Source organism: Dasypus novemcinctus, chromosome 7 (genome assembly GCF_030445035.2).
Source record: "Dasypus novemcinctus isolate mDasNov1 chromosome 7, mDasNov1.1.hap2, whole genome shotgun sequence".
NCBI classification, from domain to species: Eukaryota; Metazoa; Chordata; class Mammalia; order Cingulata; family Dasypodidae; genus Dasypus; species Dasypus novemcinctus.
In genome coordinates, this window is record NC_080679.1 from 106,184,585 (window position 1) to 106,208,925 (window position 24,341).

General features: G+C 37.5%; 1 protein-coding gene across 2 annotated transcripts in view; it reads right to left on the bottom strand.

Moving 5' to 3' along the window:
• The window catches only part of ARHGAP15 (Rho GTPase activating protein 15), a 653,844-nt gene that overhangs the window by 126,571 nt on the left and 502,932 nt on the right, over positions 1-24,341 (bottom strand). For both annotated transcript variants that reach the window (XM_004480409.4, XM_004480410.5), the window contains one exon: positions 18,091-18,225. In XM_004480409.4, the coding sequence (XP_004480466.1) occupies positions 18,091-18,225 (135 nt within the window). The remainder of the gene's footprint in view (positions 1-18,090; positions 18,226-24,341) is intronic.

Sequence of the window (24,341 nt, forward strand, 5' to 3'; positions counted from 1 at the left end):
TGGTAGTAGATGTTTCCCTAGTGTAAGATTCTCTACACTTTAGTTTCAGTCTCTGGATAGTAGTAGAAGGGGCCTGCATTTCCATTGACATAGTCAAATAAAAGTATGGATGATAAAGTGAATGTAATTTAATTTATTAACTATACAGACAATTAAAATGAAGCCTAGAATGAAAATGGCTTAAAAATGTGTAAACATTTTTATTTTTCTCATGTGCGAATCCTAATTTTTTTCTTATACACACACACACACACACATACACATCCATATATACCATGGTACCATCAATTATGCTAAAAATTTTTTCCTAATCACTCTCAACTCCTTATCAGCTCTTCAGTACTCCAATAGATACAAATATTCAGCTGGAGTAATTCATTTCAACACGAAGGTACAGTGAAATGTCTAGAGCCTACCTATGTCTGCAGGAAGAATATCAATAAGAAAAATCAGCTCTTAGATGAGTTGTTCCATCCAATTGTCTACTGTATGCAAAACAACTCATCATCACAGCATCCCAATTTCTGTGAAGTACATTTCTGTCCTCTTAGCCATCTAGGTTCAACACCTGACCTAAATTTTTCTTTCATGATTCTTTAGCCAAGCTGTTATTAAATTTTTGCAACTTTTCTTTTCAGTAATCTCTCTTCTATATACTTTTGTCTTCTACTTTTCTTTTCTTCTTTCCTTTCTTTTGCAGCAAGGTTTATAAGTTGGAATACAGCTCAGAGCTCCTCTAGCTACTAGATCCTTCTTAAACTTCAGCATGCATAAGAATAACCTGGAGAACTTGCAAAACCACAGATTTCTGGGCTCCATTCCCAAAGATTCTTCAATGAAAATATCTGGAGTGGGGCCTAAGAATTTACATTTCTAACAAGATCCCAGGTAACACTATGGGTCTATAGATCACACTCTGAGGAGCACTTATTGTATAACTTTTCGGAAGTCACAGATCTTCCAAGAACCTTCCTCCAGAAATACACATGTGCGTATACACACAAATTTGGCGAATCTGTTGAGAGTGGGTCATGTCCCCCTCAAGGCATATCCATGGATCTCCATTTAAAAATTTTGATCTAGTATAATTTCATCACTTACCGATGAAAAAGCTGGGTCCCAGAGCAGTTAGGCCACTTGCCCAAGATTAGACTTGGTTGGTAGCCGAGTAAAGGGTCAGGCAAACAACAGTACTTTCTACTGACTATTTTTCCCCTTAAATACATCCTGCCAATTACCATGAAAGTAATTTCTCCAAAACATGGTTTTCAGTTTTTCATTACTTTCCTCAAAAACGGTTAGTGGAGACTTAACTGCCTGCAGGATAAAATTTAAATCTTTCAGTAATGATTGATTTCTCAGTAATTAGTTAATATAGTGATCAAATATTGGTGAGTACCTTTTCTATGCAAAGTAGGAGAATAAAGCTTGGGTAAGATAGTCACAGGTTGCACCTTTATGGAAATTATAATACTGGCTTACTTATATCTGCTCTCCTTTATCTCCTACTGCTATCTCCAAAAGCCTCTGCTGCATTCCACGCAGAGTCCTCACTGTCCTCCAAACAACACCCATCTCAGATCTGGAACCTTTGCTCGGTTTTTTTCCCTGGCTGCCTTTCTGAACTACATATGCCCTTAATAACTCGTGAAGCCACCCCAATCCCTGCCCTTTTATTTCTACCTTCTGCACAACATTTATTGTGTCCACCACTTACTGTGCAGTTAGAGCTCAAGTAATCTCATGTTCTCCTCTTCAGGCAATTTACCTCTTACTTTTTCAGTATTCCCCTCAAGGAACATACAACCAGAGGCTAACTAGTTAAATTTTCACTGACCAGAAGGACTTTCGGATGGCATTATATTATTTTACAAAAGCGTATTTTCTGAGCTTGTTTCCTTAATAAAAATGTAAAATCTTGTTAAATCTAAAAACACTTTATTTCACTATGGCTATAATCAAAGAAAAATATCTTAAGTAAAAATTAGCCATTGGAACAGAGGATAGATTAGTCATAAACAGAAAGCAAGTATAAATGATGGGAAGAAGAGCATTAACCAAGATTGGGGACAGAGAAGATAAGGGATGAATTTGTAAGAATGGTGTTAAGACACTAGCTTAGAGCGAGATGGGGCTAGGGACAAGATGCTGTGATGTTAACATATGACTAAGAGAATGAAGAGCTATTCTGCTCCTATTTGGTTTTATCAAGGAGAAAGGACCAAAGCAAGGGTCCCTAAATCTGTCCATAAATCAGAATCACCTGACGGTTTGCTTTTTTGTTTTTATTAAAAATTTCTGAGCCTCACCCAAGACACATCGAATAAAAATTTATCAGTTTGAGGTTCAGGAATCTGCTTTTACAAAGTTGGTTGGAGTAAAAGCCAGACTTGGGATTTTCTACAGTAACTGATTCTGAGATGTCTTCCAAAGTCTATTCACTCTTTTCTTACATTAAAAAGAAATCTCTACAAATATACTTATTCTCAGTACAGAAACTTGCAGAACACAGAAGCAAAGGAGAGGAAAAAACCCCACAAAAAACAAAGACTGTATAATCATTCAGATAAGCCCTTTAGTATTTTCAAGTTAGTATTTTTGGTCTCTTTTCTACATATAAATGTTTACATGCATATTTTAAAAATAGGTTCATACTTGTAAATATCACATTATGCTTACGTTCTCTTTTAATATTTATTGACATTTTACCTCCTAGAGTAATGTTTTCTGCAACATAATTTGACTGTGTAATATTTATTACATAAATGTGCAGTAAATTAACCTCCCCTAAGTTTGGATATATGTTAGTTCTACACTCTTCACAAGTATAAATAATATTTTGAGGGCTACGTGTATACATATTCTTGTGCATATATCTGAAAATTTTCCTAGTTAAGTTTCTAGATATGTAACTGCCAGTACAAAGATACACACATATTTAAAGCTTTTGATATATACAGACAAAATGTCCTCCACGAATATTTAAAGACTCCTAATGCTAAGTGGCTGACAATTCTTGCCTCATCACAAACTTTATCTGGCATTTCTTCTACAGCCACATGTTTGTATCTTTAACAGTTCTTTATATAATACTATTAAGAGTATTAATTTATAGCATATTTTGCTTTTATGGAAATTGCATCTTTTCTTCAGGTTACTAAATTTTTAAAAATTGGCCACCTTCCTTGCAGATTGCTACTAAGGGTGGAGAAAAGAAAGCTCTAAGATAATTCATCTCCCAAAGTAATCTTTGATATGATGTAACATAAAAATTTCTAAAGAAATCTTTATCACCAAGTATGATGGAGAGTTTAAAACTCAAGCCAAGAGACTGCAATTTTCTTGTGTGATACCTTATTCTGGTCATCTGTTTAACAAATATCTGGTTCCAAATAGTGTTATTTTCAACTGATAGAAAATTTTAATAACTTTTACTTGCAAATGCCAGCAAAAGCAACATTGTGTTACTTGTGTAGTTATCCTATGGTATTGGAGGTCCTCCTGATTTTAAGTAGATACACAGAGTGTTTTTTTTTTTTCTCTCTTTTCTTCTCTCTCTTTCTCTTTGGTCTTTAACCTCTCAGCACTAGTGATCCAGGCTCCCACTACTAAGCAAGTATGCAAAATGTAGTGCTGCTTCGCACTGTTTCTAAATCCCAAATCTGGTGCGAAGAGGTATGTAGTTGCCATACCTTCTTGAGTCAAAAGTGAGCACTATTTAACAGAGCAAATAGGTACAGACTTGAGGATGTTTAGTAGTTGTGGCACCAAATCCTGGGAAGGCGATCTACTTCAGTCTGCAAAGTAAACTACAGGGAAGGGTAGCTCACACATGGTCTTGCTGCCATGGACGTAAGAAACACAGCAACAGGATCACTGAAGTAGGAATTTGGTGGCAGATGGTAAGGTCTGCAGGAAGTGTCCACCCAGCTTTGTTTGGCCCATATTCTGAAACAACTAGATAAACACTTAGTGTCATAATTTATAAGCATATCAGTACCAATAAATCAGAATCATGCAAGCAGTCATGTTTATTATATTCTTGTTGCTTAATATTCATGACAGTAATTTACTTTTATAGTACAGCTTCACTGTTCTCTACACTATCGCTCTGCATTTCAGTCTGGCAAGTTGTCCTAGCAGGAGCTCAGGTAACCCTTTGAAGACTGCCAAAGTTCACTAACCCGGTCAAAACACTTTATTTGCTCATCAAGTTTTCCTTCTCTTCTCCCACAAATTTTTGACCACCAAGATGAAGTAGCAATACTTCTTTGAGAGAATAGAAAGCATGAAGACTAGAGCATGCCTATTCCTCTGATGGTAGCTGCATCCGAGATGATAGGACTGATAAGAACATTTGGAGAGATGTAGGCTGTTAATTCTCAAATTTACTATCGGCAAAATGGATTAAATTAAGCTTAGTTTCCACCTCTCTCATTCACCTACTCACCACCAAGCCTTCCCACTCCTCTGCTTCAGCAGTTCAGGATCATTGCTGCTAATTACTATGGATTGTTAAGGGAGGAATTATAGGAAACAACCACCACAAAGCGCCTTGCTTTTTATATTCACCTAGGGCTGGAGCTACAAAGTCGGATATGGCTCCTACTGCATAGAAGCTCAGACAAAGAGATGGAAAAACAACACTGTACTACTCTGTGTCTAAACACAAGACAATGTGTACTCAGTTTCATGGTTAAAAACTCAACAGAGATAATTTACAAGTAATTGTCAAAGAGACATGCTCAATTTTACACTCAAAAAATTTCCAGCTATGAATACTCTTATGATCTCTGAAATTTTCAGTGTGCTTGCTCTATCTCAACAATAGGAATATCATAAAGTGTGAGTGAACTGTATTTTAACTGTAGTTGGCCTTTTTGAATATGGATATGGAGGAATTCATAAAATGAATTTTATTTTATGGATTTCTTGGAAATACTCTTGTAGCACATAAAACAATGCTTTGTTGTAGTTCCACCTTCCAGTTTAACAACACGTGATGAAAGTTATTACTTCATTCACTTACTTGAAAATTTAATAAGGGTATAGTCCTTGTTTCTACCTACACTTTAAGCATTTAGAAGCCAAAGCACTAATTTTTCCTATAGTGATAAAATAACACAAAATAGGTGCTTTTAGCTAACGTTTCTAAGAAAGAAATTAAATGTTATTTATAAATAACTTACATACCCTTTAATCTCCATCTGCTAGGTGTGTTTGATTTCAGTGGTGTGTTATTTTATTTTTTTTAAAGTTTCTCTAGGGACCCAGGCCCAAGGAGTACTGATAATGTTGCCTTTGTTACCGGAAACAATCGAAAACTTTAAAATTAATTTTAAATTGAACATTCATGGCAGAAAGCTTTAAATAAATAATGAGGTTTGAGAATACATGTGAACAGAGAAATTCAATCATGATTATTTAGTTTCCTCTCACAGTAGTTCGTAACAACATTGTGTTTATCTGAACCACATCTAAATCCACTAAATACCTCAATTTCTAAATACATATTTATTATCACTTTGTCCAAGTTGGGCCAGAAGTATAGTTTCACGGTTAAAGGCCAAAGCTTTGGAGTCTTGCAGTTCTGAGGTCAAATCCTGGCTCTGCCACTCCCTAGCTAGAGGCCTTAGACAACTTCCTAACTATTTAATTTCTATGAGCCTCAGTTTCCTAAATTGCAATGATGGAAATGATAATATCTAATTCACAAAGAGGTGTAATAAAAACTTGGCATTTGGTCCAAGTTTTTAGACCCAGGAGAGAAAAGTCTTGTGAATATACAAACTTTATAGCAAAATTCCCATCTTGGTGATAGTGCTATGACAGGCAGGGACCATGAGGAGAGGACTACAAGGAAGTGGATGGTAAGGATTGCATACACATTTCTGCATGTGGCTTTAAACATGTATAAACTGAAGAGGAGGGAGAAATGGGTAGATATGACACTTGGAACTGTAAATTCAATTTCAGGCCCCCTTAATATAGTTAAACAATAATACAGAACTAACTAATCTTGGGTTGCAGAGACAGGAAGATATTGCCAGAAAATGGAGGTAACACTGCACATCTACAGCACTCCACTGAAGTATAATTTCCAAACTTATGGTGGACATGCTTGGAGAGGTGTGATCTTGGTGATGAAGGGTCTAGAAACCTTGAATCATGAGAAATAACTGGAGGAATAGAGAAAGAAACAACACTGAACAGGGGTTGGGGCTTACAATTTAAATCTTTTTTAAATATTAAGGGTCTGTTATAAGAAAGATGAGTTGGACCACTGTGCTTTTTCTGGTTATGTTCTAGTTGGCCTGTTCTTCCCCTTCACAGAGGTTCTAGGTCTTCTGATCTGCCGGTACTGCTCTACATCCATTCTGGAATCCAGCGCTCAGAAATCCTGAGCAACACAGATTTGAGCATCAAAGAATCACAGAAAGGGATTTCTGAGGTCCTCCTGGGTTTTCTATTTGCTCAGGATCATTCTCTTTCTTTCTGACTTTTCCTGAAACATTTTCATAACAGAGAACAAAGGAATAGAAAGTTCCAAAGAAGATTTCAGTGACATAATGGTTCCTTCTTAGGTGCCTATTCAAAGAATAATAAAGAAAAGGTGTCAAAGAACAATCTTAGCATTGTCCTAGAGTTCAAGGCCTGTCATCGGAGCTTAAAAGATCATTGATTTCATCTGTTGATAAGACAGTATCAGCCCCCAACTTGTGCGACAGATGGCACTAATTAGGTCTGCCCATCGGTTACTTGGCAGAGGAATGGGCTTGGGATCTGAAAGGGTCAATCATTTGCCTGCTGGATACTCAAGGTGAGAAGAAAAAGAGAAAGAAGCCCAGAACTGATTGTCTTGTTAGAATGCAATCATGGACTTGGGGCTTTAGGTGTTTGAGTTTTTAGAATTTCAATTTTCTGAAAAATAAAAGTGTTATATGAAATGAAATGGGAGGTACAGAAAGAAATGCACATTTAAATGGAAAACTATGTATAAGGGGTGAAAGGCAGAAACCCTTGTAATTACTCAATATAATTCTTTTATAGTTTATGTAGTTTTAAATTATATATATGTTTGCCTTCATCCTTCCAGGCCTTTTACTTTTACTTTTAAAGACAGCACTGCTCCTTGTATGTCTGTAGCATTTTGTCCATTTCCTATATATTTGTTTCCCAAAGTGCAGGAAGAAAATGCATGAATAAATCCTTAGGGAAAAATTTCATTCTCCAAACCACATGGCAATTCTCAGTGTGGATATTCTGCTGTTCCAACATGAACAGAATTCCCCTGGGAACTTTATAGTATTCCAGCACTCATTGCATTTCAAGTTTCACTCTGCAGAACAATGGGAGTAAGCCAAATAAAGAAATGACACATTTCAAGGAGCCCATGATAGTCCTACAAGCTGTTGGAAGAAACCTCTTTCATCAACAGAGAAGTGGAGAGCTAGAGTAAGGACAAGTGCTTGCATGATGACAAAGCAAGACCGAGAGTGAACAAGTAAGAGAGAACAGAGGAAAAGATCAGTTCTTTTTCCATATCAAGCTTTAAAAATAGTTTGTGGAAGGTTATTTTAAAAGTTGTGTTGGGAAGCGGCTGTGGCTCAAGCAATTGAGCTTCCATTTACCATATGGAGGACCCAGGTTTGATCCCCAGGACCTCCCAGTAAAAAAAGAAAAAAGGCATCCCAGACCTGTGCAGTGTGGAGAGGCACTTCAAGAGAGACAATGATGCAACCAGATATGAAAAAGAAAAACGTTCTCTTGAGAAAATTAAAGAAAGATAGAAGCTAATCTTTTTTTTTTTTTTTAAAGGAGGTATCTGGAATTGAACCCCGGACCTCATACATGTGAAGCAGGCGCTCAACTACTGAGCTACTCCCACTCACCAAAGGCCTACCATTTTAGAACTAGCATATCATAAGTTGTGACAACTGAAATGAACAACTGAATGGCTTCAGGTGTTGGAGAATCAATGGGAGTCTGTGTGTGTGTGTGTGTGTGTGTGTGTATGTGTGTGTGTGTCTGTCAGCATGCCCCTTTGTCAATGTATGTGTGAGGAAGGACGGCTTCTTGTCGAATATGGCTTAATTGGTAACTCTTTGAACATGGTTTTCTGTGAGCAAGCTCTACAATGTCACAGATACTTACACAGGCTCTGGTATAGCTTCTCCCCACCCCAAATTCCTCACCTACCAATGCTTCTATGACCTTCACGAGCTGAAACATAGGACAAACCATCGGGGGGCAGTGGATTTCTCACCTAGGAGAAGGCATTTCTTTAAAGTTGTCTCTTTTCTAGTGTCAGTGTGACTATCACAGAGTTACTTTATTTAACAGAGTTACTAATATTTAACAGAAGCCAGGCAGCGTCTGGTTGGAGAAGCTGATTACTTGGGGCTATGATTAAAATTTACATTCTACAATAAAGTGACAGGCTTCAAATTTGAACCATCGTTTTGGGTCAAGCCTGGGAATGGCTGTTAGAACAAGGGAGAAATGCCATGCGATCAAAAAGGAAGTGGGAGTCTTGAAGCAAGAGAACATACTGTAATGGTATCTGAAACATGTTTGGGGCTGTTTGGAATTCTAGGAAACGAAATATTAAAGCAGAATGAAGATGGCCTCACATGTCACTTGAGACAGTGTCACTGGAGGAGGAGTGGGAAAGGTCAGAAAGGACATCTGAGAATGCGGTCTGCAGGATGGACTAATTGGATTCTGACAGTAACAATAGCTAACGTTTACTGAAAACTGTGCTGGGAACGCTACAAATTTATTAAGTGAGTTCTCATGGTTAGTATTTCATTACATGCTTTTTAAAATCCCCATGGGCAGGATACTATTTTCATCTCCATTTCACAGGTGTGGAAATTAAGGCAGGGAGGTTAACAACTTGCTGAAGTCTTACCAGTAGTAGAAGGTGGCTTCAGGGTTTGCATGGGGTGGGGTTAGGGCTGGGGGTGCAGGTTGAACTTTGAGCTTAGGGGATGAGAAGTAGAACTCACTGAGAAGCTGATTTGAAGAGATAGCTGGGGGAGCGTGTTTTAGAAGAGAAATCAGGCAGCACAAAGGACTCACGTGTGCCTGGTGTTTTCAAAAAAGAACAAGGACACACGAGCTGGAAGGAGATGAGCAGGGGCCAGTCATGGGGGAGGAAAAGATGAAGTCTGAGACCTCATGGGCAGACCAGGTCATGCAGGGCCTAGTGGCCCTGACAAGGAACTTGAACTTGACTCTTCCTCAAAATGAAATGAGCCGTCAGTCAGTTGTACCGATTTGTGTATCTTTATAACCGGGACCACACTGGACGGACAAGAGGAAAAGTTATTGGGGAAGGAGGAAAAGCTGTTCTTCTGGAGATGTAGCCATTGTCAGAGTTATGGGGGGACAAAGTTTTCTGAGCCTCCCTCAGTGGTGATCATGAAGTGGTATCACTCCAAGAATGCGAAATGAGACAGGAGTTCTCAGGGTAGAGTAAAAGGCCACGTAGCCTCAATTTCATTAGAGTGTACTGATGCAGCGAATCTAATACTAATAGCCTGTGAAAACCAGCCACTTAAACTTACCAGCAGAGGAATGGCTCCAGATAACTGTTTTCCATTGAGGTACTGAGGGGAAATTCTGCATTTTGCTGTACATTCTTAAAAAGTATGTCTATTCTGTGGGAGTAGGGGTACCCAGGAAGCTGATTTATGAATGCTGACTGATTGCTCAGCTTGAAAAGCTTGTTGCTTTGAAAGAGTGACCTCTTAAACCTTAAGGATATGGAAGAATGGAGTGCAAGTAAAATAAAAGTTTTAAGGAAAAGCAGAAAGACAAGCCCGGCATTTCCTGATGGATCCAATGTCTTACAAGTCAATTTCAGAGTCAGTGCCCAATTTCAATTCTGAATCACCTTCTAGTTTTCCTTATAAAGGGCTTTTCATTAAGCCAAATTAAGTAGATGGAGGTCCAGTTGTTTATTATCTAGCACTAAACCATCCTACAATAAGACACCTGTGCAAGCCATTTGGCTCTAGTCAACCAATTTTTTTTTTACAATTTAATTATGAATATAATTAGAATGAGTTAAGAGACAGGCCAGGCATCAGCCATAAAATTTCTAGTTTGCTGAAAAATCATACACATGCACACACACGCACACACACACGATTGAAAAACAACCACACACACGAAAATGCCGGTCTGTAAGAACGTTAGGCTGCAGTGAACTTTTGGTAGAAGGGAGTCTTCATGAAATCTACCTTTATTTTAATTTTAAATTTCCTTGCAATGGCTCAGTGGAGGATATTTTTATACTACATTATTTTAATATCTCTGGTTTCTTTGTGGTGACACTTTAAACCCTGCTGTTTTACTTTCTTTAGTTTTAAGGTAATTTGTCACTGTTATGCTTTTATGTTTAGCAACCATCTTTAGTCAAGTGCCTTGCAAGCTCTGTTTCTTTTCTCCCAAAGAGTGTCATCACAAAGTTGATGATGCATCAGAAATAGTTTGACCAAGGGGCAAGATAAAGTTAAGAGTAAAGAAAATATTTGCAAATATACTTGACTGACTTTTTCCCCCCAATTACCTATTGAAAATATACTTTAAAAGTAAATGGCGTCATGGCCATAGAGAAAACCATTAGAACATGCAATAGATACTTTCTGCCATAGGGTAGTGTCTTTAATTTAAATCACTTTTATATGAGGATGGTGCAGCTGATTGACAAATATATATATAGAAGAATGATTTGCATTCAAATAATAGGGTTGGGGTATGCTGTACCTTTGGTGACTAACAGCCTGTATTTTAATGGTATTTAGTCGATATTATGAGTATCATTTCTCACAATTTGTTTTACTGATATACAAACTGGCCATTAAAAAAGTACTGTCTTCAAATGCATGTGTGACTACAGCCTTTAAATTGAAGACTGGTTTGTAACATCATTACTATCTCAATTTATCACTGGCTTGCATAATAACTTTAGGAGATATATAAATACATATACATGCTGTGTGTATATAAATATGAGCTCTACATTCTGTATGTGTATATATGTATGTATAAAATAAGCATGATGATAATAAAAACACATATCATGCATTTATTGTATGTTTACTGAGGGCAACTGGAAGCGAGGACAAAGGAGATGCTATTGGAAGCATAAGGTTATTTCGATACAGGAGTTAACATTGATCGCGGGCCCATGATAGGAAATATATAGTAAATTCTCAGGGATAGGAAGAAAAGTCAATTTTTTTTTGCACCAAAAGGCAACCTTGGAACTTTAAAATACAACAAATCAACGTATGCAAACCTGCATGCTCTAATGTGAATACCAAACCGCAGAGATGAAGAGGTGACCAAAATGAATAAATTAGTTTGGGACCAGGTTTAAACGAAACCTCTAAGCCTATCCCTCCCAAATAATAGATAATCACCCTATAAGAAAATCACAAGATCATTTCTCTTTATCTCCTCCTTATCAATAAACAGTTTGACTATCATCTCAACTCTGATGACTGGATTTGAGGGAAGGCAGATGAAAACTGATGGATTAAGAAAAGCTTGTTGCGCGAGTCAGGACAACCCTGCCGCCCACTCCCCGCTCCTGCAAAGATGTCCACGTCCTAATCTCCAGCGCCTGTGAATAAGTTACCTTTCATGGCAAAAGGGACTTTGCAGATGTGACTATATTAAGGATTTAGAGATAGGGAGATTATCCTGGATTTTTCAGGTGGGCCCAATGCAATTGCAAGGACCCTTAAAAGTGGAAGAGAGAGACAGAAGAGAATCAGAGGGAGATAGGATTATAGAAGAGGCCAGAGTGATATTACATGAGGAGGACTCAACTCATGGTTGCTGGCTTTGAGGTCTGAAGAAGGGGACTATGAGCCAAGGAATGCAGCAGCCTCTCGAAGCTGGAAAAGGTGAGGAAAGAGATTATCCTTTATAGTCTTCAGAAGGAAAACATACCTGCCAACACTGTGATTTTAGCCCAGTGAGACTCAAGTCAGACTTCTGACCTACAGAAGTGTAAGAAAGTAAATTAGTTTTGGTTTAAGCCACTAGGTTTGAGGTCATTTATTCTGGCAACTATAGGAAACTACTACATATGTCGTCTAGGAAAAAGGGGCTCTCACTCAGAAAACAGACATCCTTGGCTGACCACCCTGTAGAAGTCGCTACTGTAATCATTCCAGAATGTAGTAGAAAGACAGAAGGCTCTAGAAGGGAGGCCTCTTGGAAAAATGATTCTGTAGAATATAGTATCAGAAGAGTAAGGATATTATAAAAGAAAAATAAAAGCAAAATAGATAACAAATCTACACAAGAAAATATATAATCCAACTACAAAGCCAACCAAATGTGGCAAGTGTTCAATTTTTAGAGTGTAAGAAAATAGATTACATTTGACCCTGTGAGGAATATTCTTGGGGAAGTGTAGAGGTCATAACATTGGACTACAGAGAAGGGATCTTTGCAAAATCACTTGGACAGGGAATGAATAGTATTTTACAGAGACATAATAAGCAAATGTAAATATTGTTTATGGATTATTTAATTGAACAAATCACTGAAGAATTTAGAATATAAAAGTGTCATTCAAAATGATTGGCTTTGGAAGGGAACGGTGAGAAGAAAAATATGTTCACTTCACAAAAGGAAAGGAAGAGTTAGATGATATGGTGATGAAAGAAGAAGAAGTGATATAAACTATCACTTGAAATTACAAAGGTAATAAACAGAAGCACCATTATAATAACATGACTGCTAAATGACTACTAAATATTGGAAGGAATGGAGTAAAATGATTTAAGTCCTCTTTCATATCAGGTCATCAAAAAATATGATCAAAGTTTGGGAAGTGGATTTGGCTCAGCGGATAGAGCATCTGCCTACCACATGGGAGGTCCAGGGTTCAAACCCAGGGCCTCCTGACCCATGTGGTGAGCCGGTCCACGTGCAGTGCTGATGCTTAAGGAGTGCCGTGCCATGCAGGGGTGTCTCCCATGTAGGGGAGCCCCACGTGCAAGGAGTATGCCCCATAAGGAGAGCCACCCCATGCAAAAAAGGCACAGCCTGCCCAGGAATGGCACCACACACACGGAGAGCTGACACAGTAAGATGATGCCACAAAAAACAGACACAGATTCCTGGTGCCGCGGACAAGAATACAAGCAGACACAGAAGAAAACACAGCAAATGGACACAGAGCGCAGACAACTGGGGGCAGGTGGAGCAGTGAGCAGGGAAGGGCAGAGAAATAAAAATTAACTAATTAAAAAAATATTATCCAAGGTTGATAAATTAAGAAGTAGGGATATTATCTAGAGCTGTTAAAGTAACCACTTGAGGATTTAAAAATGTAAATAAAGAGGTTGTGTGGAGATTTGAAGTGATAGAGCCCAAATTCATGGCTTGCCATCCTAGGCTCATCGGTAAGCTTTGGTTTGTTATGGTGCATGTTGTACTATCACACAAGTAAAAAAAATTGTGCAAAAATAATGTTAATAAACCTTAAATCTGAAATACTCATAATAACTAGGAACACTGTATATTTGAATTTCAAGAGGGTATGGGAGAGCAATCGAAATAATACAGTGGAGGGTTAAAAATGTACTGAGAGAGGGCAACGATAAAGTATTGATGCTTTTAATATCTGGTAGTAAATACTGAATAATTGCTTATACTCTTGGGAAGTTTTAACTTATTTCTATCCTAAAACTCCAAGGTTAAAATTTTTGATCATTCAATTGAATTCTTACATGATATATATTTTTTAAAGAATGATTGTGGTCTTGGGTAGAATGATGCAACAAACAGATATCTGGCAATAGCTAGTTAGTTATTACTCTAGCAAGATTTCTTTTAGCTAAATAGTCCCAGAAAGGCAATGTAGGATAATGGAAAAGTGTTTATGTTTTAAAGTCTGGAGCTGAATGCTAAGCCTAATCCTTTGAGCTATGTGAGCTTGGGAAATATTTCTGAGTCTTACTTTTCTCCACTGGAAAAAACAAAACAAAACAAAACAATTTCTTTTCAAATCATTCATTGAGCACCTAATATAATGTAAGGAGAATTTTATCTTAATCCTCATAGTTACCTTGTGAGCTAGAAATTACTTCCTATGCGATCTTTTTACTTCTCCAACATCTCCCACTTTGTTATTTTGAGGATTAAATGAGATAATTGCCAGAAATGTCAATGAGTTTTTGTCTTTTCTTTCCTTTTCTCAGGGATTTTTGAAAAAAAAATTGCAGTTAATAAAACAGAAAATACACTGCGTTTTGTTTCTTTTCTTTGGGTCTATAGAATTACCAGAATGAAAAGAATGGGGAGAGAGGTAAACTTGGTATACATCCAAAGAGTTAGATGTACTGGAAATGTCTAGATCCCCTGCAGGCCTCTAGCCACAAGACTGCATCACCTATCATAAAACTCCATAGCTCTGCTCTTCTACTGAGTTCACATTTACTGTACTAATAATGGCTTCAGCACAAGTCATTTCCGAAGAATTAAGTCTTGCAGTCGGTGGGTTAAATCCCCAGGAAATAACCTGCATGTGTCCCAGTTGCATTGACCTCGAGTATGGTATTTCAGATCAATAGCTACAGTACTTGGGTTCTGAAATATAAAGCAATCTCTAGTGTTTTTGTCTCTCCAGTGGATGCTATCAGAAAGGGGATCACTATGGCAATTGCAGATTCTTATCATATTAATGTTTGCTTTTGGTCCAAAAAGAAACTATTTTAAAACGTAAATGCCTTCTGTTCATTCTTCTTGGAATATGTAATGATGACTTTCGTACATATAATGAGAATTAACAGTAATTCAAAAAGCACAATTGTCATTAATTGCTTGTACCTGAAATTGCATTTCCTCCTTGGAGGCAACGCATTCCAGTTGGGCATAAAATTCCTTTTGGTCTATTATTTACTTTTTAACTTTGCCATGGTAAAGGTAACAGAGCTCTCTATTTGTCACCAAATGAAAATTTTAAAACTTCACAAACTGAGCTAGGAGGTGGAGGAAGAGAAAATGGGAATAACCTTATGACTACATGAACCACGACATTGACTTATATGGTGTTTTGCTTACATTTAACTAAAAAACAGAAACCACTTCAGGTATTTACAACAATGAAGGGAATTAATTTGATGCAGAGAATAGGCTACCCAAGTGATGAAGAAGCTGAAAACCAACTAGAGAAGAGTGAGGTAGCAAGAAATTAGCCACAGCAAGAAATCACAACCTCCTCAAGACTGAAGGGGCACAGGGAGGTTGGGCATGGATGGAGTCAAGGGATAAACTAACAAACCAGTTGACTTTTTGCTTCCCCCTTCCCCTGCTATCTCCTGTCAGTGGCTTCCACTGACTGCAGCCTCAGGAAACCAGCCCTCACGGGCGCCTGTGAAGCACAGCCCGCTGTGAGATGGAGCAGAGCAGGGAAAGGTAAGGATCTTCGGGCAAAGAGACCTAGAACCAGCATATATGGTCATCTCCCCTGTGGCTCTGCTTTACCTCTTTGGTCCTTTTTCATACAAAGCCAAACTCATAAGTGGGTCTGTTGAACGTCTCCCTGTAGAGATTTTACAAGAGGCAATGATAGCTATGATAAACCCCACCATACCTTTGTGTCTGAATATGACTGTCCTTACAATTTTGAAAGGTTTTGAGTCCAGTTGGTGCTCAAAGGATAAAAGACCTTTCTCTGGAGTGGTTATATCATTGACAAAGAACTTGGCGGCCATTCTTCTGTCCAGTAAGGATATTTACATATGAACCACAACCTGGAGCTGAGGTTACTCTGAGCTTAGAACACAAGAACTAGCTCCAAGATTTTGCCAAAAAGACATAGGTTAGTAACATATGTGTCTGTCCAATAACATAACACATTTCTCAGTTGCTTAGTCCTTCCATTTTACGCTATTAAAAAATGACACTCTACTGTCCTTCTGGGTGAAAAAGCAAGGTTGCTCATTTTGATTCTCCTTGCCTTGAACAATGAAGAAAATCTCCTGTCTCTTCTAAATTATTTGTTCAAACAAAGCTCACTTGGAGAAGGACACTTAGCATTTGTAAAGCACCTGACATTTTTAAAGGTTTTCCTAGCCACTATCTCATTCATTCTCATCATAGCCTATTTCATAGGTACTGGAAAAAAATCTAGCAAAAAGCTCTCCATCACAGTCACATGCTGTCTGCCTTGACTCTGCCCTGCTCAGTCCTGGGAAGGCTTCTGTTTCTTCAATTCTGTCTAGTTTGGATTTGAGTCTAGAACAGTCTGGACATGGTCCTATACTTTAGGCCCTATACAAAGGGCACACTCTCAAATGGGTTATGTGAGCCTGCTTTCCATATCTTTGAAGATAAGGAAATGGCTTGCCTAGTATCTTTAGAATATGGTGATCTAAAAGAAGTTTAATTGGCGAGTATCCCATATGATAGCTCCCAAATCAGCACGTGGATACAAGCCAGTTTCCAGAGGAGATTGATTTAAAGTACGGAGGCCGTGGTGTGAAATGTGTATGATTTCTTTAAATTTATACAAAGATAGGGGCCCAAATGCAAGTCCCCCCAGTTTCCTACCAGAACACTGTCCTGACACTGGGAGAGTGACCTCCCATGCTTGCATATTTTAAGACAGAGTATCAGAATAGCTGCTACGGAAATGTATGTTTTGTTTTTCTTTTCCCTTTATTCCTTCTATTTAAAGAAAGCTAAGAGAGTCTGGGAACTATAAAATTATGCTCATCTTGAGAAGCAAAGGGCTCATGAAATGAAAGGTCATGACAAAGGTTAACTGCTCTAGCCCTACCTCAAAACCCATAATCAGAGCACATAATCAGACCACTGTGACTACATGAAACAACAACAACAACAGCAAATTCTAAAATTGTGAGCAGGCAACAAGAAAGACCTTGAGGGAATAAAATGCTGCTTTATTACTCTTGACATCACTTTGCCAGAGCTTTCGACACATATGAAGATATTTGTGAAATGAAAAACCGGAAGAGGGCAAGTGGAGGGGCTGCTTCCCAACGTGGGCTTCCCAAACCCCGAAAACCACTGCTTTGCACACGCAGCCATCCAAGATCAGACCTCCTAAGGAGAGTACTTTTTTCTTGAAGATTTTTCTCGATTGGACTTTAATTAAGCTCCTGCCATGATTGCAAGTTTTGTTTTATTTTACCTATCTTCTTTCATTTCCATCTTCTCCCTGCCCCCCCCCCCGGCATCAGTTTGCTTGCCAGGAAACTTTTCCCAAGCTGTCACAGTTCTAGTAAGTTTAGCCTCAGATATTAAATTTAGAGATGTGAAAGTAGTTGCTTCTCCAAAGATCAATGGCAGAAGTTCTCTTGCATTTGGAAAAGATTTATTTCTATTTATTTTATCAATCAATCCATTAATTTATTTGTTTTTTAATGAATCAATTTATTACCTGTGCATGCGTATGTGTGTGTTCTCTAAACAAAAACAAAACTAATAGGAAAGGAAGCTTTGTGAAATATATGATGACTACTGGTTGGTAAGGTATATAACCCTACTTCCAGTGAAGTCAACAGTTTAAACGGAAGAAACCTGGCATGACTTATTTTAATACTGACACTGCTCATAAGCAAACTTAGCTGACTATTTACTAATGTTGGGTGCAGGGTGAGTGAATCTAGATAATGTGATGCCTCAGTTGATGGCTTAGCACATCTCTAATGAAATGTAATGTTTAATTCACTTAGCTTCCTTTTCAAGACCCCCTTGTACCCAGTTAAATTCATCGTGATTCTGAAAGTAGAAAGGCAGGGATCAGGGTGCACAAGGAGACTCTGTTAAAACAGATTCCAAGGGAAGCTATTTTCATTTGAATGGGCTGGTCTAGATCGAATGCCACCTTCTTTGTTCCTTAACTTTGTTTTAAACTCAGATAATATCGCAGGGCCTGATATAAAATAAGTCATCAAAGCCACAGAAATGAAAACAAATGCCTGGGGATATTGTCTCTATGATTATTATTATCATCAAAGTTATTATTGACTCCATAATTCCATGAAGCCAGGTTGTCCCACCGACTGCTCCTGTGTATGAGGTACTTACTGATCGCCTCCACAAACCGCTCAAAGAAGCTGTAAGGGAAAAGCGGCTCAGGCAGCTCCCGGAAAAACATCTTCAGTGCTCCGGTGACAACGTGGATGTCCTCCCACTGGCTGTCGTCCAAATTCAGCTTCTCTTCTGGGAAAACACGAGGAGAAATGGAACAACTGGTTTTAATGAAACAATTACAAGACACTAATTATTATGTTAATGTTTGCCTACTATCATCAGCAACCGTTAACAGCCTTCTGCACCTAGAGGTTTGGTGCTGTGCATGGTTGTTGTTTTTTTTTTTTTTCCTTCCCCTTTTTCCGTAGGAAAGGAACATTTTCAATGGAATACCATCTGTAGGAATGCAGCTAACAAAAAAAACAAGAGACACAAAGAGACAGTGCCATTGACACAGTATGTCAGATGCATTTATTCCCATAATGCATCAGTATGAAAATTAGCATCGCAGCTCAACATGATTCAAAGCTATTTGGTTTTGAGGCCGAGGGGCTAAGAGTTGCCAATGATGGCCGGCTCAAGGGACCGGCCTAAAGGCCTTGCTGAGCCAACAGGAGACATATGCTAAACATGGCAATAGAAAATGAGTTATTGCTTTACATGTGTTAGCCTTGCTATGTACAAGGGAATAATGGGTAACACTTTTTCCCCCTTTTTTTTGCCTGAATATAAAGTCAGTAAGGAATAGAATGCTGAGTGAGAAAGGATATTAATTCCTTCTTAATGCTTTAAAAATATCTTTTTTTCAGTTTTCATCTCAGTGAGGAAAATTTGCCCAGCAACAATATTAGACAGACCCCTGTAGGCCTACGTAGGCTATGCAAAGCTGTCAAAAATGATAACATACTAATGACAAACCATAAGTGCTTATCAACTCCTTTTAGAAACAACAGAAATATTTGCTTGGGAAGCTTGAGTGAGTTGAGACATTTAAATATTAAAGAAAGTAAATGCCAACATGGTTTTTGTAGAAATAAAATGATGCTGGGTAATTATTAACTTCTTTTCACTCTCAATAGAAGAGTCTGGAAACATTTTTACCCAAGAAGTGGCTGCATCAGGATTGGAAAGTGACATTCCTTACATACAATTAAAAGAAAGCAAGGCACAAAAAGGTATTGCTGTTGATCCATAGGATTTGTATTTCTAAATATGCAATATGGAAGAGATTTGGAGTCTGTGCTTAACGAAAACTGAAGCTACTCATTTTAGACAATCTGGGGGTTAACTGAAAAGCCGAGTAGTCTGGCAAGAATTTAACAGGTATTTGGTAAACTGGAATTTTTTTTTTCCTTCACCAGTATCTTGGACTCACATTCACATGCTCCCTGGATGTCAGTTTTTTGAATACAGATTGCATTTTGCACCAAAAATGTAAGAAAAGCTGGAAATTGTCACTGTAGACAATTGATGCTGTTTTCTCAGTACTGTGCATGTCCTTTTAAAACTATTAGTCAAAATCTTTTTCAGATCCTTTTTTCCTGAATGAACTGTTATTGTCATGCCTAATAAGTGATTGTTGTTGCTCAATAGGATGTTGCAAATAGAAGGAACGAAGGTGGATCTGTTTATTTCAGTTGGGTTGTTTTGTTCTTCCTTTTCAGTCTTCATTCCTACCTCAATCATAACACAATAATATGATCCACAACAAAATCAGCAGAAGAGACCTTCTTTCTGCCCTGCAATCACTTTTGATTGATTGTATTCCAACAATTAGCCTTTTATTTGGCTACACACTATTGAAATAGGCCGCCAGATTCTTAGCAGGCCAGCTTTAAACAGTCAACTGTTAACAATAGCATCAAAAAGGGAGACCTGATGGGGTTTACTGTCACTTTAAAGAACGGGGTTTTCACATTGTTGAAATCTGTCAGATATTTTGAAATGTCCCTCTCACTATGGTGCCACACCCCCTGTGTGCCCTTATAATAAAATTGGTTTTACTCCTGATTAAATCATTTTCTCCCTACCCACTACCATACTTCTCATAATGGACCTGTGCGCTCTACAGCTGGTGTTCTTCCCATGGTACCAATTCTTACTTTATCTTTTAAGCACTTTGCTGCTAAGATCTCATGCAGAGTGCTTATGTTTTGTTAAGAGCTTCATTCTTAGAGAAATAGCTTAACACATGTTCTAAAAATGTTGTACAACTTATTGCTTAAAACACATTTAGAAAATGTATAACTACTGTAGCTTTGGCACTGAAGTTTAAGTGGAAACCTAAACACACTCACTTACACATACATACACACATGCACAGCTAGTGTTACCAAAAATTTATCATAAACATCCAACACAAAATGACTGACATTAGGTTTTTTTCTGCCCATTTTGGTGCATAGCCTCAAGATTGCTAAAGGAAAGTGTTAGGCAGGTGAAAAAGAGATTGGTTTTATTAATCTCTTGAGCCAGAAAACAATAACAACAACACAGAATTGCTCAACCAAAGGCAAATGTCCTTGACATAAAAATAAGTTAGTTCAAATAAATGAGGAAATAGAATATTTCAATATATTAAAAAATTTGCCTATCAATAAATATCATTTGAATATGTCCATATAAAATGCCAAGTAATATCACTATCAATGGTGTCTTGTAAACCAATATTTCTACTGTAGATACCTATGTACTCTTCTTTAAAAAGAAATAAAAATCTTTGTAGCCCCTTAACAAGTATCTTAAAAAAACAATATGGCAAGTATTCGGAAAGAGTCTATGGAAACTAATATCTGTTTTTTATAACAAGTTTTTCATAACCAACCAAGGTTCAGGTTCCCTGTAAACCAGAGGGCTTCAAGGCATTATACTGAGGCCATGTGGTTCATATAAATATACGGTTATGTGCATATTTACATGCCTTCTCATGAATGCAATGAGTCCTCAAGATGAGCTGACCATAATTATCTCCTAATGATAACAGGTACCATTATAAACACATTTCCATTATTTGACAGACATTTTCTAACTAAACTACAGGCAATGACGATGTCTTATAATTATCAATTTCCAAAAGAGCAGGTTTTCTCCACAGTAGCGCTATTGACAATGTCCTAGATAGCCCCTTGTGGTACGATGTGGGATGCTTAGCAAGTTCTTGGCCACCACCCAGTTGGTGTCTGTAGCACTCCCTCCCCACTGGTGATGATGAACAATGCCTCTCGACATTGTCATATGTCTTCTTGGGGGTAAAATGCTTCCCTTGTAGAGCCTATTGATGATAATAAATAAATAAATACTGGTTTATGAAGTTTGCCTTAGGTGGACAGAGAACTAGAAAACTACATACACACTGAAATTTACTTAATATGAATTTAAGAAATGGCAATCACAATTGCCAAAATAAAATCTTTTAAAGAACACAATTCCCATGATCACATCACCAGGCAGTTTACAACAAAAATGACCAATAGCTTGTTAGTGCTTATACGGTGCCAGGGGCTGTGTTATGTACTTTACATTCATTATCTCATTAATCTTCTCAATGAGACAATGAGATAGATGCTATTGTTATCATCTTCTCAATTTTGCAGCTAGGGAAAGAGAGACATGGGAGGGTTAAGTAACTTTCCCATGGCAGACAAGTGATGAAGCCATGATAACTACCCAGTAAGCCCCTACTCAAAACCACTATGTTCAGATTTAATCTAGCCTGGAAGAAACGGAAAGGGAATGGCAAATAGACACTACTTGCAAGGATAGTAGATTGCCTATTACTTCAAGGATAGTGATTTTATCCTTAAATACCTTCCTTTAGATTCTGTTTTTACCTATTGTAATTACTTATTTATAGAAGGCGTGGATTCATGTGTAAACAGATATAAAACACATTGGCAATAAAAAGAAACTGTATTAGGAAAGGGGCAGGAGATAGAGCAAACTGTTAGGTGGGGAGGGGTGAAGAGGAAATATGATAGTGTGAAAAAGAGATTATACAAAGCATTCATTCCAGGCCTGGCTTAACTACTAATTCACTGTATATCAGGACACTTATTTGCAAAATGAATATAGTTAGAAGGATAGTTGTTAACATCACATGGAAGAAGTATATCTGAAAAAACATTTGGAAAGCACAAGGAACCAAACAAATTCAAATCACTACAATGATGGGGAATATGAATAAAGCTCAAAAGGCAAAGTATGTAAAGGACTAAGACCATGGAAACACTAAGGAAAGATTATATCATTTGGGTTGTTTGGAGGATCTACCTAAAAAGGTTTGTCATATACAATAAATAAAATCATTACATGCCATCCACAACAGGGAAGAAGTCTGCTTAAACCAGTGTACCTGATGATTTTTGCTCTCATAAGCTTTGCTGGTTTCTCCTGCACTGCTAATTAGACGATCCTAAGTAGTACATTTGGTCATGGGTTTTAGTTTAAGGCATTTCAACGAAATTGAAGATAGGTGAAGTTTCGGAATCCATATATTGCGTGACTTTTATGAGATCACACACACAAAAATCTGTTGCATCCAGACAAGGCCATCTTGAAATGCCCCTTTTTGAAGGCACTTTCATGCATTTTATTTAGTTTTTAAGTAAAACTTGCCTATATTAAGTGAAAAACAATTTTGTTTGAAAGAAAAAATTGACAATGGCTATTAGCAAAATATTTCTTAAAAAACAAAAACTGCAAGATGGACATTCCATAGGCATGGTGGGTCAGTGGTAGTTACCATTGAAAAAGGAGCATGTAAATATCACCAAAAGTTTAATCATCAGTTTCCTCTCTCTTGTATTATATATTGCTCTGTAGGATTGGCATAAACAGAAGTTGCAATATCAGCTCTGATTTTAACTAGATTCAAACCCAATTTGGTTAAAACGCACTTGCAGATGACTTGAACTATTCAGTATAGACTAGTAACACAAGAGTAAATCCTAACTCTTCTTTGTATATTGAAAAACAAGTGCATTTTTCCCTTATAATTTTTTCCATAGCACTTTTAAAGCCTCTTTCCAATTTTTATTTTATTGCTGTAATAAAAGAAGAGAAAAAGACACCCCAACTTTCCAGGATGTGGTGAGAATAGCTCTGATTTCATTAATATAGTGACAAGAACTTATTACATTTTGAAACTCTCATAAAGGGTCTGGTATCTGCTTCCAGCACAGATGACCATTTGGAAACCTTATCTGAAAGACGTGCTGGGTACATGAAAGTCCCACTATGAATGAAGGAGATGCCAGAGGGACTATCGATCCAAAAAATAATAATATGTTTGGCCTTGAAATCAAACTGGAAGATCAGATATTAAAGTGGATAAAATGACACTGTTTATCTATAAGGATATCACTGAACCTGAGTTTAGGATTTAAAAGAGTGAATCAAAAGGAATCAGTTGACTCATTTAAATAGCTCAACCTTTCCTGTCATGCTGGCCCCTTAAAGAGATAGTTCTATCTGATTTCTGTTGCATTAGAGAGATTTCAAATTTTTAAACACAGCGATGTAAACCCTGTACCAAGAGTCACATGACTCCACTTTAGCTAAATCCGCTTTCTTCAACACCTTAGCTGTAGCACAACACTTCACTGAGGACACTGTCTTAGAAAGGAGACCAGTTAGCTGGTTAATTTGTTCACTTATTTTTTATTAAACACACATTAATTAAGCAAAGACTATGTGCCAGACACTGTACTATGCACTTTTCAGATAGCTGCTGAAGCTAATTTATACTCCTCAAAGGAGAATATTCACTGGTGCTCAGAAATATTTACTAAAATGAACATAAAATTGTAGATAGTAGGGACACTGTACATTGTATTTCTGTTCTCCAGACAGTGAGGACATTTTATATCACATGTCTGTCCCCTAGATTAGTTTATTGACCTTGAGGATGAGCAGGGAAAAATTCAAAGAACAAACACACCACAAAAATGTGCCTATGGCCAAAGATTTTGATCAGAGAAAGATGTCGTGTTCCTGGAATATATCTAAATGTTTCATCAACACAATTTCTATGCCACCCTTACGAATGTGGTAGATGACAGAGATAGCTGCTTGGGTAATTCCAGTTGAGTGAAAGTAATTATCTGGATTCCGAAAAAGTTTTAAGCTGGACTTATCAGAATAATTGCTTGCCTATTCAGTCTTAACCTAACTGTTCCAAATGATTTGCTCTATAAACAAGCAGGATTACTCTATAGTGTGGCCTCCAGAAAAAGAATAAAATCATGATTGCCATCTTCTTACTCATTCTTATTTCCCAGTTACTACTTTCAGAGATGAAATATTTC